General features: G+C 52.7%; 7 protein-coding genes across 7 annotated transcripts; 4 read left to right on the top strand and 3 right to left on the bottom strand.

Annotated features, from left to right (window-relative positions):
- Positions 1-167: 167 nt before the first annotated feature.
- N0V89_001315 (uncharacterized protein) lies at positions 168-1,839 on the bottom strand (the record flags this gene model as incomplete). The annotated part of the gene is made up of 2 exons (XM_056210128.1): positions 168-1,427; positions 1,477-1,839. The coding sequence occupies 2 exons, from the start codon at positions 1,837-1,839 to the stop codon at positions 168-170; spliced, it is 1,623 nt and encodes a 540-aa protein (XP_056076950.1).
- Positions 1,840-2,589: 750 nt separating this feature from the next.
- N0V89_001314 (uncharacterized protein) lies at positions 2,590-3,991 on the bottom strand (the record flags this gene model as incomplete). The annotated part of the gene is made up of 2 exons (XM_056210127.1): positions 2,590-2,830; positions 2,898-3,991. 2 exons carry the CDS (start codon positions 3,989-3,991, stop codon positions 2,590-2,592), a joined length of 1,335 nt encoding a protein of 444 aa, XP_056076949.1.
- Positions 3,992-4,395: 404 nt separating this feature from the next.
- N0V89_001313 (uncharacterized protein) lies at positions 4,396-5,379 on the top strand (the record flags this gene model as incomplete). Its single annotated transcript, XM_056210126.1, has 1 exon — positions 4,396-5,379. One exon carries the CDS (start codon positions 4,396-4,398, stop codon positions 5,377-5,379), a length of 984 nt encoding a protein of 327 aa, XP_056076948.1.
- A 1,431-nt stretch (positions 5,380-6,810) lies between these two features.
- Positions 6,811-8,742, bottom strand: N0V89_001312 (uncharacterized protein; the record flags this gene model as incomplete). The annotated part of the gene is made up of 3 exons (XM_056210125.1): positions 6,811-7,883; positions 7,964-8,218; positions 8,331-8,742. The coding sequence occupies 3 exons, from the start codon at positions 8,740-8,742 to the stop codon at positions 6,811-6,813; spliced, it is 1,740 nt and encodes a 579-aa protein (XP_056076947.1).
- Positions 8,743-11,021: 2,279 nt separating this feature from the next.
- N0V89_001311 (uncharacterized protein) lies at positions 11,022-13,086 on the top strand (the record flags this gene model as incomplete). The annotated part of the gene is made up of 3 exons (XM_056210124.1): positions 11,022-11,116; positions 11,176-11,954; positions 12,797-13,086. The coding sequence occupies 3 exons, from the start codon at positions 11,022-11,024 to the stop codon at positions 13,084-13,086; spliced, it is 1,164 nt and encodes a 387-aa protein (XP_056076946.1).
- Positions 13,087-14,445: 1,359 nt separating this feature from the next.
- Positions 14,446-16,097, top strand: N0V89_001310 (uncharacterized protein; the record flags this gene model as incomplete). Its single annotated transcript, XM_056210123.1, has 3 exons — positions 14,446-14,818; positions 14,868-15,794; positions 15,844-16,097. The coding sequence occupies 3 exons, from the start codon at positions 14,446-14,448 to the stop codon at positions 16,095-16,097; spliced, it is 1,554 nt and encodes a 517-aa protein (XP_056076945.1).
- Positions 16,098-16,713: 616 nt separating this feature from the next.
- Positions 16,714-17,566, top strand: N0V89_001309 (uncharacterized protein; the record flags this gene model as incomplete). Its single annotated transcript, XM_056210122.1, has 4 exons — positions 16,714-16,717; positions 16,908-17,279; positions 17,330-17,411; positions 17,461-17,566. The coding sequence occupies 4 exons, from the start codon at positions 16,714-16,716 to the stop codon at positions 17,564-17,566; spliced, it is 564 nt and encodes a 187-aa protein (XP_056076944.1).
- Between the last annotated feature and the right edge of the window lie 1,324 nt (positions 17,567-18,890).

The following is an 18,890-nucleotide window of genomic DNA, read 5'->3' as shown; positions in this document are numbered from 1 at the left end:
AGATGTATCCCAAGCACCAGTGCAAATCAGAATACGCACAGCTCCATGAACAAACGAAACTCAAGATATGCGACTATATGGTATCATACCCCCAAAGCAGCGCGGCGCCGCGCAGACCACTTTTGCAACACCTCCGAACGCCATCATGAAATCGTTTCCCGCAGCGATTACTTCCTTCCTACCGAGACGTCGCAGCCCCCATTAAGCGTCTTGAACACCATCGTGCTGCCACCATTTCCTTTCTTCGCCTCAACACGGTTCAAACCAGGCCTCTCTTCTTGTCGAATTAGCTCCAAATCTTTACCCTGCACGTGCAGTACTCCCGTCACACTCTGCCCCTCCAAATGGCCCTCCCATTCCTGCGGGTACGCGAGGTCGATCTGGCCACTGACACTAGTATGCGTGCTCAGCAGTTTGCCCATCGCCGTCCCGGGCGTCTTGTACGGTGCTTTGAGTTTGATCTTCGTCTCGCCATCTACTGATTTCGTTGTGAGTAAGGAGCTGTAATCGCCAGAGGAATAAGGGAGCAAGTCGATGTTGATACCACCGGCGACAGAGGATATCTCCGTCTTGGAACCGTGGATGAAGGTGCCGTCTACGGAGCCGGCGGTACTGTTGATGCTGACGATGTAGTCGCGCTCGGGGATTTTCTTGCGCTCTGTGTCGACGCGAATGCTACCGGACATCGTGTTTGCATAGAACAGAGCCGCCGCTGGTCCGTCTGCGGCCTTCTCTTTGGGATCGATGTTGACGTTCACGGAGCCTGACTTCGTTACGATCGATAGGAGATCGAGAAGCGAGTACTTCCCGCTGATAGACCCAGATATGGTTTCTAGGCGTGTCTCGCGGGAGTTGAGGGACGTGGCGTCGAGGGTGCCGGTGGTCAGGGTGATGGAGGTACCGTTCGTGACGGAGAAGTTTACGCCTTCATGGATCTGCATGCCTAGATGTATGGCCTGGACATTGAAATTTTCGAGAGTGACGCCGGGAGCCATGTATAGGACGACAGAGACGCCTAAGCACGACTGACCCCTTTGCACTCCATCGAAGCCATCCGGAAAGGATGGGTCGCCGATCGTAAGGCCTGTTGACGACCACGAGTACTTAATGTTGTCTATGTCGACTGTGTTCGTTGCAGCGTAGGATATCTTGGCCTCGATGGTACCAGCGGCCTGTTCAGGCGGCGCTTGAGTGACGTGGATCCAGCCGGAGACTCGCTTCCAAGGACCATCGAGCTGATGTACAGCTTCCACGATGTTCAATTGACCGGGTTTGCCAAAGCTCATCTCCTCGCTCTTGATGTTGTAGTTCTTCTTCCCACACGCGGCGGGCCACCGGATTGGAAAGCTTTCTTTGCCTTTCGACGGTTTTGATATTGGGGACCCGGATTCGGCAGGTTGTGCGGGTACGGGAGTCACCACGGCCGACTACCCATCGGTTAGCACCATTACCTTGAGGCAAGACCAAGACTCGAACCTTGTTATTCCTATGCGCCAGCACCGCAATGATAGCGACCAATATTATCATCACAAACAATGCCGCCAACCACTGCATCCTCTTTCTCGAATAGTATGCCTTACAATTCCGCCGTCGATATCTCCCATCTTTGTGTCCCTCCTCCCTCAGCGGCGTCAACACCGCTGTCTCCTCATTCAACAAGCCTACACCTTCTCCTCTCCACCCCATCGGCGTAGTCGCCTCCAGATAACTCGGCGGCGCATCCTGTCCCACAAAAGAATCCAGCAGCGGCGTTCTCTCCTCGGTATACCTCGCCGGACTACGTGTGGTCCCCTGCGGCTTCTTCGCGCCCTCATTCGCAGCCTCGGTATCGATGTACATGACGTCGGATGGCACGCTGCCACTGCCTCTGAAGTTATCTCCTCCACGAAAGCCGTCGGCCGGACCAGAAAGCGGATCGGAAATGCTGGAATAAAAAGAAGCAGTGTCGTCGTCCCTTAGCGACTGTGGACAGCGCGAGGAACTCATGACGGGCTGCGTTATTAAGTATTACAATGGCTAAGAGTTAAGGAGCTATGCTGTGATTGATCTCCGGGTCCTGGAGAGCTTGGGAGCTTGGCTGGAAGGGGATGTCACAATTGTTTCGGGGAGTGGAAACGCGGAGAGTTTGAGGTGGGCTTGGCTGCAAGTGGTTGCGCATCGCGAAGATGATGGCATTTAACATTTTCGCTATCAAAGAACTATCGGTCAGTGGCGAGGGATCGAGTAAGCGAAGGATACGCGTCGCTGCAGGTAGTCGCAAGGCGACAATGTGGTGAGGAGGGGCAATTGGTTGTAGAGGGCGTTGCCGTGCTGCATGTCGCGATGCCTCAGGCTGTTCTTGGTGGGGAAATGTCAGACGCTAGGGGGCTTTGGGCAGGTCCATCTGCGATCTGTGCAGCGACGCGAGTGTCTGGCTGCACATCCGCCATCACACCTGAGGCAGCGATCGTCGGTGTATGCTATGGGGAACTGGTGTTCCTGGTAGACTTGCGCTTAATACTAGCAACCTCGACGAGCAAGGAGATTCTACGCTCTTTTGTGGACGCCACTTCGAGCACGCCACTATTCACACAACATTCAGATACTATACTACCCTAAGTCTTCGGGTGCAAAATTGCTCGTCCTGGAATAATAGCGAATCATCCGTGGAGTGTAGGCAAAGAGCGCGTGTGGTTGCAAGTCTTCCCACATGCCCTCAGACTCTTCCTCATTGTCGTCCTCAGACTCCTCCCCATTAGACTCCGCGTCATCAGCCTCTTCTTCGAAACCTTCATCAGCTTCTTCATCAGATTCTTCATAAGTCTCCTCATCAGACTCTTCCTCGACACCACTCCAAGCATGCGTTCGGTAGTAAATATGCAGGTGCATCAACGCGCCTCGGGCAACGCTGCGCATACTCGAGGTCCTTATCGAACTCCTCCTCTTCCAGCTCTTCCTCGAACGCGTCGTCCTCGTGGTGATCTTCTTCAGTCCCCTCCTCGTTTCCATCTTCTGAGCCCAATTCTTCTAATTCCTCGCCATCAGGATCTTCTTGCTCAGGTTCATCTTCATCAGACTCCTCGTCATCAGATATGTTCTCATCAGGCAACTCCTCATCAGGCACCTCCTCCTCAGACTCCTCACCATCGTCTTCCTCAGACCCCTCCTCTACCTCTCCCTCCAACTCCCGCTTCTTCCCACAAAACCTGAACGTCAAACCCTTCACCAGCCCCTCTTGCTCACGCACACTGATCTCACACCTAACAACATCATAGGTTCCCCCCACATACTCCCTCAATATATCCTCATCTTCCTTATTAGTGACTTCATACGCCCACCCCTGAACCAGATCATCCTCAACCCCATCAACAAGCGCCGCATACTTCCCGCGCCACAAGCGCACCTTGCCGCGAAGAATACACGCAGGTGTCAGCATAGGGGCTGGGGCCAGAGTGACGCTTTTTTGTAATTGCAGGCATTGATCCAATTCCTCTTCCTTATCCACTTCCTGGAAGCCACCGTCTGGATGGCTTTCGTAGCAAGTCGTCGAATTGTCTTGTGACTCTGTCTCCGCACCATCCTCAAGGTCCTCTGAGGTAAGGATAGCTTCAGCCCCCAAAACCCGTGCAAGGAGTGCGGGCTCGCTAAGTGTGCCGTAGAAGAAGTAGCACACAGGGTACTCATTTTGCCTTGGGCGTGGCTTAACAATAGGAGCACGTTGTTGGGCTAGGGTGGTTTCAATGCCTAGGGTGGGCGAGAGAGACGTCTTGGAGAGGTTTTTGGCTGCTAGCTTTCGTGTAGTGTAGAATGGGAAGTCTGCCTTGGGAAACTCCTTCAACAGGAAAAATAGCATGGATGGCGTCATGTAGGCGTAAAGAGCGGGAGGCTCCTCGAGTTCTAGAATTTCGATGACTGGGATCTTGTCGTCTTGAAGGACTTCATGGAGTTTTGCTTCGGTTTCGACGGGGGAAGAGAGTTTGAAGAGGTATTGAATATCTGTGGTGGTGGACATGTTGGATTCCGAGTGGATGAGTTTATAAATTTCTGAAAGTGGTGTCAATCTGACAGTGAAGCTTTAGTCGCGATTTGAAGGCAATATATGTTTTATATTCTTTTTCGTACCGCATAGTGTTTGGTGAGTCGATGCTCAACCGTGGTTCGTGGCTTCCTCTGTGTCCACAATACTGTTCAACCACCACTTTGGAAGATGCGAAAAACCATGGCTTAAGCGTGACTCAACAGTGCGTATGTGAACCACTATCTACCTTGCCTCGTCCACAATGAGTCTTTCGAACCTCCGTGCAATGTGGACTTGAAGGTCTATAAGCTCACTGCGCCAGGACAAAACGCGCGCAGCGTGCCTTGAGTCATCCCAGGTCACGCTATCAGTAAGACAACACTACAAAGCACTCCACCATGAGCGACCTCATCGACCTCGCAGTCCTAGAAGGCATGGCGCACACCGCCACCGAGTCCTCCGTCCTAGCCTCCAACTACGCAGACTACGGTGGTCAAGATCTCTGGATGAAGCTCTTTTGTTACACCGCTCCGGAAGCAGAAGCAGCAATAGAAGCCCACTTTGGGGACGTAGAGCGTGAGGTGATCAATGATGAACAATTTGAGCGCATCCGCACTTTCTCCGATCTTAAGGATCATGACAAGGAGAGTTTCGCCTATTATCTCAAGCGCTCCGACACAACTTTGGCGCGGTATTTGCTGCAGCAGGCGGAAGGGCTTGATACAAAGAGGAGAGATAAGGGGCAGAAGTATCTTGTAAAACTTGGACGGGGACTGACGGCGGCGTTTATACAACGCTTGGCTGGGCTCGCAGAGCCACCAGGGGTGTCCGAGAGCGAGACGGGTGAGACTATGGCTGCGGTTGTAGACAGCAAGACGAAAGCTGCACTTGAGGAGGCGTTACCAGGCCTGCTCCAGTTTGTGCCCATATCAGGTCCACGGAAAGCAGAGAAATCCTTATCATCCTGCTCAATAGCACCCGCGCTCGGCATCGACGCCACTCTGCCTCAACATCGCCCAACCATGTCCCCTTCACCGGGTCAAGACTCATATCCCGTCCCCTACTTCTTCTACGGTAGCCTCGCGGACCCGGAGAAGCTTAGCAGGGTTCTAGAGGTGAAAAGCAAACCAGTCTTGTCGCCTGCAGAAATTCGGGGAGGGAGGCTAATGATCTGGGGTGAGTACTTTGCGCTTGTGGATGGGACAGAGCAGGACTTTGTGTCGGGTTGGGTGTATGTAGTTGAGAGTCAAGCGCATGAGGACAAGCTGAGGTGGTATGAGACGGGGAAGTATGAGGTGGTCAGGTGCGAGGTTTGGAGGGGGGGAAAGAAGGGACCTGGTTTGACGTTTAGATTTTGTGGAAAGAAGGAGGAGTTGGCATGAAGATTTAGGTATAGTGGATAGTGTTCAAGATGGGTTTGTGCGCTTTTTAGAATGTGTGTATCAGTCCAGGCCTATCGGAGGCTGAAAGTAACTTGTACTAAGATATTGCGTTGAATTCAGTTGCTGCGACGAGTGTCGAAAAGCTGCTGATGTGAAATCAACCTTTGTAGCTTTGTAAGCAAGCAATAGGGTGCACGTATCTACAGTGTCGTGCCCAATTTAGCTCGAGTAATGGAATGTAGGACACACATTGTCTCTTGACTCAGACTCCGTATAGTGAGACCCACTTTGAGTATAGAGTCAGGATCGTGGCCCTGGCAGATGGCAATGGAAATATGTCAAAGCGCAGTCCTTACGATCGCAGACAATTCGGACATTACCGACGTGTAAACGGTTAAATCTGGTAGTACCGAGAACCGGGACTACGCCGTACCCTGGCCCACTTGGTCTTCCGACCATTGCGATTCGGCTCTCGAAAGACAGCCGGGATTTTCGGCAGGAGTGGTTATCAACGGCTAACCTCGAGACGATGATATCCGGGAGTCTGCTCTCGCGCGCTCAACGGCTCTTCTGTTGAACTATCTATGTACTGCTATATTGGGCAGACTACCGATCACGAGATACCTCAATCAGGTCATCCGATCGAGCTGATGCCAAGTCGGCATCGACCTACGATGTCACTTTAGCTCGTCAGCTGGACGATGGACTTTTGCGTAACGCCGTCGGCGCGCTTGTCATGTCGTGTCGGCACCTGGAGGAATTCAATCGGGAGAAGTTTAGCAAGTGGTGTGCAGATGGTGGGTCTTGCCGTGGTCCCGCAGCGCTAATTGCGTAATCGGCGTATCGCGCAACGTTCGACGAGCTAGAGAGCTGCGGGTGGAAAGCTGCTGTCGGCTAAGTATCGGTATTTCGTGCAGCTGTTATGGAGCAAGTGTCCATCTTCCGACGACTGTAACTTTGTTTTTCGAGTCGAGAGGGGCCTAGAAGAAGCTACGGCGGACTGTTTAGAGCCTGTCAGTCGGCCAACTGCCGTGTAAGGCTGGGCAAATGCAAGCATGCTGCTTGATACGGTCTGCTTGAGTCATAATGGAGTGTAGCTCCACTGTCGACGTTTGCAGCCGCTGTACGTTTAAGTGTACAGATGCATTCACCTTACTCCTGATGCGGTAAGCGAGTCATTATATTGACCTATGGCGTCTTGTGTAGTGTAGGACTAGACATCGGAAAGCGCACTAGCATCGTACAAAGAGAACTCTGAGAAAGATAACGAAACCAGAATGGGCGGATCCTCGGAGGAGGTAACGGCAATGATATTAGTATGGTCGACGTCGCTAGCCATAATTCAGAATGCGGGAAATGCTATGGATGCCTTAAGAACGCCAGCGATGCAATATTGGGGCAAAAGAGATTCGTGATATCAAGGCCCAGTCATCAGCTCTTTAACATGTCATCGTCCACCTCCCAGTCGTCCCACGTGGGTGTGTCGAAGCCGTTCGGTCGGGAGCTGCGCAAGAAGCCGTTCCAAGTGCCTTCGATCTCGACGACAGGCCTTATGGTACGAACGATTGCATCAAAACCCCGACTGAAGCATCCTTGCATGTGCTTATCGTCAAAAAGTTCGGGATGTGTCCTCCTCATTGTTTTCAAAGCACGCTTGCCAACCTCGTCAACTGAGTCGTTGTGGCGTAGTTCGAAGAACTCGCTATCGTGCTGTTCCCTCAGATGGGCCATTATGTTCTCGTCGTATAGCCCTAACTGAAGTAGATAAATGTCGTACTGGCAAAGTGAAGTTGTGCCAAGATAACTCCCGCCATATTTTGCTCGCTTGTATAGACCGGTCAACGCTGCAATCGTTCCCATGCAGCCGGTACCGTAGTCGCTCATGGGAAATGGTGGCACGACAGGTTCGTTGAGGCCCATCCCGAGGCCTTGCGCCCAAGCGACGCCTGACACGCAATCCGCAATTTGCTGCCATCCTGGTCGCGAGGACCAAGGCCCAACATGACCGAAGCAGTCTTCAGCCACGTACACGATGCCACGTTTGCGACCCTTTACGAGCTGCAATATCTGGCTGGGGCCGTATCCGAGACGCTTTAAACTGCCTGGTCGGTAACCATCAAGGATAACATCGGCAGATTCCAGTAAATCCTCAAAAACTTTGCGATCGCTCGAATCGCGCAAGTTCAGTTCAGCGGCATGCTTGCCTAGATTGCCGTCCACTTGAAAGAATGGTACGTCGGATAGATTGGGCGACGTGATTTTGATGACTTCGGCACCATATTCAGCCAATCCTCGTCCGATCGCCGGTCCTGCAATTATCCGGCACAGTTCGATGACGCGAATTCCTGCCAGAATTTGGGGTTTCGGCGCCGATGACGCAGCGAAAGGGAACGGAGCAGGAGGCGATTCAGGTTCTAGAAGGTCGACTCTCCACGGCGGCTCTTGCAGTAGAGCTTGGCCGTGCTCGGTGGTCTGGAAGTCTTCCCACTTCAAGCAGGTCACACCTTATGCAAAGTTAATCATGTAAACATTGGTGAGTTATGACAGGATGTACTGTTTCGCATAACTCGAATGGGATACCTACCCGCCTGTTTGATCCTCCAGTTCATCTCTTCAAGCTCGTCGACAGTGTACTTCTTGACATGATCTTCAATGACTTTAATACATTCGCGGTACTCGGTGAGGTCTGCTCGGTGGCCTTCTAAGCCGATCATGTTTAGCGCTTTGGTAGCTTCCAGAGAACCATGAAGATGGAAGTATTCGCCATGGTTCTTGGTTGCGTAGAGGTTCGCGGACAGTCTGCGATAGAGGATGGACTGAGCTTGGAGGAGATCGGTATCTAGGCGAGCTTAGCCATATGATAGTTATGCGAGGAGGGTTCTACGTCTTCGGGATCGGACGCGTTCAGGGGGCATGAGGTGAAATTCTGTAGAGACCTTCGAATCACCTACCCTTCAAGTACTTCTTCACTTTGGGATGTGCCTTGTCCATGCCGCCAACAGTGGCAAGGTACGTAGAGAAGAGGAAGGCGGAAGCTCGTTCCAGGTCCACATTGATGCTTCGATCCGGCACATTGGTTTTGAGATCTGCTATTGATGCTGCTACGCCAGCTTCCACCGCCTTTAGAGCTGAAATGGCTTCTGTCTGTTTCAATGGACTCGGAAAGTAAGGACTTCCGGTGTTGGCTGTCGAGAAACGTGCTCGTGCAACATATGGCAAGCACTCTTCCGGAAGTTGAGCTGTGACCTGTCCTAGAAGAAAATCCAGGGCGGCGTGCGTGCCATCGAGCAGTGTGTCTGTGTTGTCGTAAGACGCACTACCGTTGGCGTGACCATTCGTAGCTCCCGTAAGGTAGGGCGTCATCCTGTGGGCCTAAAAGCTCCAATTAACGGTGGGAGAGGAGAAAGAAGAGGCAGGATGGTCGAAGACATGTGAGCGGGCCGAGCATACAAGTATTTTGTGCCGCTCGGAAAGCCGTTGCGGGCTCGCTCTGCTAGCGACATGCTCAACGGGCACTCGGTACAATGTTGGTGAGGCTAAATCAGGGCGCCGCGGAGCACCAGTGCCAATGCCGGCGGATGCAAGCAAGCGGCGGTAGGGCTGGCGATGGAGTGAGGGTGGAGGGCGGCGGATCGTTGTTCAGCGCCGATGGATGCCTGTGAGGGGAAGCCAATTGCAGCGCGCTAGAGGCCTAGTGCCGTGATCGATCTCGGCTTGGCGCCGTGGAAGCCGGAAAGCGACGCGCCTTGCATCTAACAAGGAAATACGGGCGATCCAGCCGCCAGCTATCGAGGTCTCCTCAGCCCATTGCGAATCCCATCATTCGCTGTGCATTGCGCCTTTTACGTCGTGTGCATGAGCATGCAATCCCCCCGCAGCTGATGCCACTTGGTGAGCACGACCCGCTTCGACCGCCGCCCACATCCGACACATGCTCCGATAGACATCCTCACCGCGGATGGGCACCAACCCTGTCTATCCGACGAGCCCTTTGAGCACCCTATCGTGTTGCCTGTCGTAAAACACCCGGCATGACTCGTCCCAAAGTACCGCCTGGCAAGTTCGCTCAGATATCGCGTCGGCCCACCCGCATCTAACATTCCACGCCTAGAACAGCGCCAACGCACAGCACAGGCGTGCGAAAGTTGCAAGCGCCGTAAACAAAAGGTCCGTCTTTTGCTCAAATCCCATATTGGCGTCATAAGCGAGCAACTCCAATCCATTCGGCTTTTGCCGAGATCCCTGCCATAATGTGTAAATACACTGTCGTACAATCTCCTCTACTGTTTTGTGTCTTTTCGGACCAGTCATCACGCGGAAATCATCATCCAGCCGTGCCCTGAGGCTCCTTCCCCACTTTATCTTCTGCACCTTTCTTTGGACCCAATTTCCCTCCAGCCTGATGATGATACCCATTGCCAGTCACTCCGAGATCCCGAGATTTTGTAACAAGCCAATCTGTACTAAGTCCAAGTCCTTCTCCTGTACATAGTAGCTTGGCGTTGCGTTCCTGCTATTCTACTGGCGTCATCCCACCTTCCTTTGTTCACGTCAACCCCGTCGCGGGCCGTAGCGTTGTCGTTCTGGAGAAGCTGACCGAAAAAAAGTGCAACGGTCTCTGTCCCTGCAACACTTGCGATAGGGTAAAGAAATCCATACTCGTACCGCACTATCATTAACTCCTACAGAGGAAGTTCACATGCATATATTCCGAGCGGGATGCACCCTCACCTTCTGCCAGCGAACGACCACCTAAACGACAAGCTGTTGATGGAGAGCAAGATAGTCCAGTCGTAAATGACAACTCGTCCACAAACACTCCCACCAACGGAATAAACACCGCAAGCCTCTCTCCAGTCGCCCATTCCCTATCATACGTGTCGCCACCCATTCCACGGTCTGGCCTTGTCCCACATGAATCCAGATCTGCGCCGTTAAACGTAAGTAATTTCGAGCTACTCAAAGCGAATTGGTCAAAATGTGGCACTTCAAAGCATACCATCCCATGTTGTCTGGGATGCCGTAGGCGAAGGTCGACTGTACGATGCTTGCAGGGCAAGAGGTCAAGTACAACTTCTCTGCTCACTCCGGCAACACACTCTATGATATAGGATAGCATGTCGCTCACTATTAACACACTCGTGCCTTGACATTCCATCTTGAGCAATTTACTGACTTTCACCGGCGCTTCAGGCTATCAAGCGCGAAGACAATGCAAACAGAGTATTTGATGAGCGACCGTCTGTCGAAGTCGCGGCCACTCCCTTGCCACTAGCATCCGGGTATGTCATCGCGAGTATTTAGCTCTCTAACTGTACCATGCCCCACTATAGTTCATGCTACCCCATGATACCTCATATTCCCTCTGAAGCCCCCATATTGAATCTTACTGACTTGTTACCCAACATTTAGCCCGCCACCCGACGAACCACCACCACTTATCTCACGCGGCTCAACCGTTCAGAGTGGGCAAGACGAAGAGGCGGTGATATACTCTCAAACTCGAATGTTGCAGGATCCAACTGGCCGATTACGTGGGTTTGATTCCAATGATTACTCACACCATAATCCGGCAATACTAATCAAGTACAGTCTATGTCGGAGATTCGGCAACCTTGTCGTTCCTGCAACTCCTGCGAATGATGGTGGAGAATGCTGCCGGACAGTCACCCTTCACTGATGACCCTCGACGGCATAAGATTGTGGAAGGCCAATTTTCGCTCCCTGCGGGCGCTCGGTACGGAATCACGTGCAGAACGGTTACCCTCGGATCATTTTGCTGACTTTGCACCTTAGGCATACGCATCTCTTACCAGACCAAAGAACCGCCCGCGTCCTCGTTGACGCTTTTTTCATCAACACCCATGGGCTCCTGCAGGTCTTCGAGCGTCACAAGTTCTTGGAGAAGCTCGAGACTTGTTATTCCGACCCGTTATCTACTGAACCTTCCTGGCTATGTATCCTCAACTTAGTCTTTGCCATTGGCTTGACCATGGCCACCCCACTTTCTGGGAGCTCCGAGGCGCTCATCATCGACAAGCTGAGGAGTGAGCACCTGGACCGAGCGGAAGTCTTCTACCTCAACGCCAAAAGCCTGAACGACCCGATGACCGGGTTTGAAGACCAGGACTTTTGGTCAGTGCAAGCGTTGCTATTAATGTCTGTATACATGCTCGCCAAGTCGAAACGAAACACTGCGTTTGCCTTGCTAGGGATGGCAGCCCGCTCAGCCCAAGCACTTGGGCTACACCGGGAGGAGACCTTGGTCATATTCGGCCCTGAAGAGCAGAAGGCACGGAAAAATCTATGGCGCTCATTATTCGTGATCGATCGACTTCTTGCTTGCCTGCTGGGGCGCCCTACGGCAATATCTGAGAGCGACTGTTCGGGAGATAATCTACGCCCTGCCGAGGCAGCCGCTGAGGCATCGAATCTGAAGGCCAACTTCAGTGAGACCGGAGCTTTCGCCCTCGAGGCTGCTGTAAGAAGCTGCTCTGCTATTGGTCTGATACTGAAGAAAGTCTACCAACAACGCAAGATCAGTACGCGACTTGCTCAGGAGATTGCTGACATATGTAAGACATGGCCACGAGCTTTGCCGGCCGTCTTACATTGGCGTCAAGCATCCACAGCCACTGCTAGCCAAGGGATAGCCATTCTGCATGTCAATCTTTTCTATTGTCACTCTATAATACTGCTAACGCGTCCGTTCTTCCTATACATTCTCAACATGGAGACTCAGCGTCAAGTCACCCAAGCTTCATCTGGAAATCGAGCACCACGGCCTTATCTGCGTATGGAGAAGTTTAGCGAAGCGTGCGTAATCGCTTCGACGCATACCATCCTCCTGGTACAGAACGCCTTCGATGCTGGATACCTTTCGCGACGAAACCCTGCCGTAATATACTTCCTCTTCGCCGCTGCACTCGTGGTACTCGCCAACGAATTTGCCGGCTTGTACCGGGTGGAGTCTCCAGATTCCTGCATCACCAATTCAATCACCATTATGAGTTATTGCGCAGAAAGCGACCAACAGGCCAGCCGCTTGGTGTACATCCTAAGCTCATTCCGAGACGTTGTCGTCCAACAGCGGGTGCGCAGGAAGCAAATCCAGACTGATAACCTACATCTACCAAGCATTAGTTCGCAGCTGTATGGAGGGCCTACACCCAATCAGCAAACGCCCGTTCCTGGTCAAAGTGGGGAAACACCGAGACTCCATCAGGTCCCAATCCACATATATCCCGGGATGCAGACTCTCCCGCATAGCGATCCGTCAGGGGGGCTGCAGGCGCAACAGCAGCAATCTGGCGCACCTGATCTGTCTGTACATCTGACACCAATACAAGTAAGCACCTCAGAACACGCAACATGGACTTTACTTATTCATTTCGACAGGACCATCACGCAGCCACAGCCGGGCCAGACCTGTACTCGTTAGGTGGCCAATCTAAACCTCCGAGCCTCTCCAATGTTTTCGACCTTTCTGGTCTTGATACCACCCGTGTACCCAGCCTCTATTCTGAGGAGAGTGGCACAGATGAACAGATCGATTTCGATGCGTTGTGGGCATGGCCGAGCAATACTCCTGCCGTCGGGTCGCCCAGAAACCCTGGTGACGCTGCTGCCATTGGGCTGCCGTCGACTCAAGGCATGAGCGATAATTCTGTGCCGTTGTTTAGTGTAGTTTCACATGCTGGAGATTGATTGGTAGTAGATCGCAAATGTCTTCCAGTACAGCGCATAAGCGCACGCACGAACCTAGATAAGTGAAGTAACTACAGGACCACGGATACAATAGGGTATACGAGAAGACGGAGGGCGAGCAGAAAATAATTGCGCTGGTGTACTTGTAAGGGCGCACAGTAGGGACTGAAATTCAGCGATTGCGGGTTTATTCTAGATTCGGCGGAACAAAAATGTACGTACAGATTTCTGGAGGTTCTGGTGAGGTTTGGTTTGCGCGACTCATGGCTTGTACAATGGCTAGAGCAATACGGTCATGTTATGGAAGGAGGGAAGGAACTTCCCGTCAACCTCGTTGCTTCCCTTTTCGTTGGCACCTACTCAAGCTCCCCACTTTCTCCACGAGTGTCAGAAAAACGAACCTCAACCTCAACCTCACTAATCACAGTGCATTCCCTACCACTTGAAAGCCGCGCTACAACCGAGCTCTCCATACTGACAACTTTCTTTGTTGCCCGCTCAGCTGTGTTTGTGAAGCGTTGCAGATCGACTTCAGCGCAGGATTCGCCTTCACCCACCGGCTCATGTGCCACACCTAGCTCGAGGCCACCCACGACCCGAGAATTGGCGGAACCCCATTGAGGGCTCTTAAGCCTACAAGCCTACCACGAAGGCGGGCCGCGACTCCACAAGAAACCGTGAACTGTAAACTGCGGATTGATGCGGCGTGTGCGCGAGCGTTTCCCCAGACCAGGCTCGCAAATTGTTTCGAGTGCGGAGTCACCATCTCCGCCTTCGTAGCGAGGATCAAAGAGGTTAGCTGCAACCCCACACGTACGGGAAACGCAAATGTATCATGCCACAGATTGACTATCTGCCGGGTGAGGTTGAGGGGTTGCGCTGCTTGGAGACGACAGATATGCCTCCCATGCAAGCCTCTCTCAAGTACCGCCTCCGTAGGATATTAATACTGTCGTAGAGAGGCATACTGCTTTCCTCGTAGCCATAGATTTGTCTCGACGCATCGCTATGTTCCAGCAGGAGCAAGCCCAGCTTCGATCTGCATATGAATCGCATGCCCAGACCCTGGAGTGAGTGAAGTATTCGCGGAAAAACTCCCACCACCAAGGTCAGCATCCATCACACAACCTTTCGAGCCAAGCCTGGGCAACGCTGCACGACACGGCTCGCGGTATGCCCAGTATGCCTCTTCGCTGCATCGTACCGACCTCTTGGTAGCGCCTGGCGTGCCACGCTGGGGTAACACTGGGGTATATAGACGACTCTTTGCGCGCTTCTACAAAGGGCACCGCAGTCGGTCTTGTCTTTGACAGATCGCTGAATATCTTGCGGCGGCAGCGACATCTTCTTACCGGCACCATGGCTCCCACGGCGGTTGAGGAGGGTATTGTCCAGCAGTTGGTCAATGCTGACAAGGTGCGATGGTGGAACAAGCCCAACCTGAGGACGCTGTACCTCCTACTTGTGCCGTTCTGTCTCTTCATTGAGTCAACGTCTGGCTTTGACTCGTCGATGATGAACGGTATGCAAGCACTGGTTTATTGGAAAGAGTACTTCAATAATCCTGAGGGCGGTATGCTGGGCCTATTGGTCGCGTGCTACAATCTGGGCGCTTTGACATCGATTCCATTTGTCTCTATCGTATCGGACCATGTTGGTAGGAGATGGAGTATTGTGTTCGGATCAGTCATTATGATCATTGGTTCGATCATGCAGGGACTGTCTCAAAACCGTAAGTGATCTCCAAGACCACAGTATTGCCAGATACTGATAGCTAGTAGTGGCCATGTTCATTTTCTCGCGCATCTTCCTCGGCCATGGTATCGTCTACGCTATCATCGCAGGTGCCGCCCTCCTCGGTGAGCTGGGTCATCCCAAGGAGCGTGCTTTCTTGGGCTCCATGTTTAACGCCTTTTATGGTGTCGGAGCTGTCCTCGGCGCAGGCATTGTCGTCCGCACGATCAACATCCAGAACGACTGGTCCTGGCGTCTTCCTAGTATGCTGCAAGCTCTTCCGTCCCTCCTTCAGATTGCTTTCGCTTTCACCGTCCCCGAAAGCCCACGTTGGCTCGTTTCCAAGGACCGATCTGAGGAGGCTCTCCAGATCTTGATCAAGTACCACGCCGAAGGCGACGCCTCTAACGAGTTGCCACACATTGAACTTGCCGAAATTCAAAAGGCGCTCGAGATCGAAAACGAGTCCCGTAAGCGCGGATGGATGGAGCTATTCCAGACCGCGGGTATGCGCCGCCGCTCCCTCGTCTCCGGCGCTCTCGGAATGTTTGTACAATTCTCCGGAAACTCGCTTATTTCACAGTATCTGGTTCCTATTCTTGAGATGATTGGTGTCACAGATAGGCAGCAACAAGTGCGCTACAATGTCGGCAAGGAAGCGTGGGGTCTCATCGTCGGCATTGTGCTCGCTGGTATTACGCCCAGGTACCCACGTAGGCGCATGTACCTGCTCTGCGCGTCCTGTCTCTTACTATGCTACACCGGATGGACTGTGGCCCAGGCTCGTAACCGCATCACTGGGTCGGTCGAGTCTGGCTACGCAGTTTTGGTGTTCATATTTTTGTACAGTCCGGCCTATTGTCTCGGATACAACGCATTGACGTACGTGTACATGGTCGAGATCTTCCCGTACTATGTACGTACGAAGGGCTTGAGTTGGTTCCAGCTATGGAGCAGGTCTGCAGTCATGTTCAGTAGGTCTCCCCCAGTCCGTTGCAATCCTCGTCTTCTAACAAGCAGCAGGCAGCTTTGTCAATCCGATAGGCCTGAAGGATATTGGCTGGAAATATCTCTTGGTGTACGTGTGCTGGCTGTGCTTCGAGGTCGTCTTCATCTATTTCTTCTTCCCCGAGACATTTGGCAAGACTTTGGAAGAATTGACCTTCTTGTTCGATGACGAAGCAGACGCAAAGCAGGCACTCGCAGCTACAGCAGAGAAGGTGCTGAATGATCCGACTGTTACCGAGATCCACGAGTCGGCAGAGAAGAAGGCTTAGCTGGGATAAGCAAGCACTACCAAGCATTTGGAATATGGCGTGGATACGACGTAAACCTGGCAATGGTGTGCGCGTCGTGAGGCTTAGGCAGATAGCTTTGTGCGTATATAGCCAAGTCAGTGTCGCAGAACAGAGGACGACAGCAGCTGGCTACGAACAATCCATCGATTGATGATTTCGGCTCTGAACCAATCATATAATTCTCCCTGACACCATCACCCTATTGGCCACCACACATTAAGCGCCTTCCCCTCCTGGCCACCAGTTCGCCGGCAAAATCGCCAACCGAACGCCTACCCCGCTAGCGTTCCGGACCTGCTTGCGACGACATCATAACACAGTAATAACAACGCGCCATTCCTCCTACACAAACACCTCGCATCTCGCATAGTTCCAATTACATCTATATTTTATCTATAAGACATCGCGACCACGAAAATGGTGTCCACGCGCAACCACCCATCGACCTTCCCGCCACCCGAGGCCTCACCCACGAAGTCCTCGCCACGCAAGTCGCGCACGTCTACGCCCGCGCCCACGGCGTCGCCGGACCGCACGAGTCCGAGCGTGGTCGTGGGGAAGGGTCTACGGGAGCGCGCGGTCGAAAATGCGCAGAATGGGTATGCCGCTGTGAATAGAGAGGGAGGGAGAGGGAGAGGTGGCTGGAGCCACACCGCGAGCAATGTGACGATCGCGTGGATCGCGGTTAGTCTGCCGCTTGTGATCTGTAAGTTCCTATATGAGAAAAGATGGAAAAGAAGACAGATGATTTTGGGTTCAATGGTAAAGGGTTTGTGCTAACATATTCAGGGGATTCGCTGTATATTCTTCTGCGCCCGCACACCATGGCCGGCGGCTTCCTCCAATGGCCCATCTGGAAACCCTACGAGATTTACGCGTCCATCGACTACGTCTACGGCCAACCTGGTTGGGACGAGAAAGACGGGTTTGGAGGCGGGCAAGGCGCGATTAATGCTATCGAAGCTGTGCTGTACGGACTGTACCTCATGCTTGTGTATAACCACGGTATTAAGGCCGCTGGTGGGAGTGGCGTGCAAATTGGACAGGGGGTGAACGGGTGGATGAGTGGTGGCGTGAAGGTAGCGGGGAAGAGGGGGAACACGGCGCTGATAATTGGATTTACGGCGAGTGTTATGACGTTGAGTAAGACGGTATTGTACTGTGAGTCTCTCAGACCCCTCGCCCTGCTCTTCAACTAATCATAATTGTAGATCTGGTCGAGTACTACGCTGGATTCAAGAACACTGCGCATAATGACTGGTTCACGCTGTTTTTGTTCTACGGCGTCATGAAGTAGGTTTATTAACATTAAGCTTTTATGTCATGAGCTAATGAGTTACAGCGGCCTCTGGGTCATCTTCCCAGCGTACATGACTGTAACATTTGGGTCTGACATTCTCGCTGGTTTAGACGCTGCGGTGGAGAGCTCGGAGAAGAAGCAAAACTAGGGACTCAGATTTCATATTCACTATCTCGTTACAATCGCCTTCCTGCTCAGTAATTATGCGGCAACTCAGTCTCCGGTACTTCAATCAAGTAATTTCTCTTACTTCCGCCGCCCACAACAGCCGAACCATTTGCTCCACCATCCGCCTCTTTTCTCTTCACGAGGTCCAGGAAGTTCATACACCTCGCGAGGCAAGCCACTGGGCAGCATTTCAGTGTCGCTGTCACCCTCCCCAGGCATCGACACATTCCTCAGTGGACTCGGAAGATGCACCCCATGTGAATGGCTAAAAGTTGGCCTCGTAGGACTCAACAGCGCTTGCCTACTCTCGCTTGGACGATCTCGGGGAAATGGGCGAGCAGGTGTAGGATCGCTTGCCAGGGGAGTGGGAGCAGGACTCCGGATGGTCCAGGTAGGACTCAAAGACGGATACTGGGAGTCGTTCATTTCGCTACGCGGAAACCTGGGTACACCTGCAGGTGTCGGAGGGTTGGCAGCCAGGCTATCGGAGGATGTCGACGCGGTAGCAGGTGGAGGGGTCGAGGGTGGACTTGACTGGTAATACCTCTCCCGTGGACGAACGATATTCGAGGGCTCCGCTGTCGGTTCAAGAGGACTGGGAGATGTTGCAGGCGCGCTCGCAATCCGACGACTCGGCATCCTGACTGGACTCAGCTTCAATGTCCCGCTTCTGCTTCGCTGGGCGCTTGGAGCCGACGCAGTCTCGTCCCAGTCATCCGGTGGGAGGGTGGCTGACATGCGCTGGCAGTCGGCGATCAACTCCTTGAGCATCACGGGCGGGGCGGTCGCGGGATGTTCCGACATGTTCGTATATGCGGTTGCTTTCTGGCGTGTATGGGTTTTTGTGTGGGCGGATATCGACTGGCGTTCTCAGGCGTGCGCGAGTGCGGTGATGCGGTTGAATGCAAGGCGTGAGTGTTCGCGCTGCTGTGTTTACGGTGAGCGTTTGCGTCTTCTTGCTTGGGGCTTCAAATGGCCCGGGCGGGACTTTGAATTAATGGCGTTCGTGCAGAGGTGAATGATGGAGCGCTAAGGGGCGCCATTAACTACATTCCAACTTCGTTGAGCTTATGATATATACGAAATTCAGCATTGCCGACTTATGTCAAGATATACTCTATTTCTATACCTGCCGGTGTCCCCGTTGTCGAGTGATTTGACCTGAATACCTGATAAAATTGTAGTGGTAGACTTGGTTGGAACAGAGGAGATTGATATATGGAGTAGCCATTTGTGGGGTTTGCTCTTGTAGGGCCGTGTGATGTGGGCAACGGGCAGAATCTATGCTGATTACGCAAACGCTA

Source organism: Didymosphaeria variabile (genome assembly GCF_027946475.1).
Source record: "Didymosphaeria variabile strain IMI 356815 chromosome Unknown scaffold_1, whole genome shotgun sequence".
In the NCBI taxonomy this organism is placed as follows: Eukaryota; Fungi; Ascomycota; class Dothideomycetes; order Pleosporales; family Didymosphaeriaceae; genus Didymosphaeria; species Didymosphaeria variabile.
Note: the sequence above shows the minus strand (reverse complement) of the source record. Positions and strands in the feature narration are given on the sequence as shown.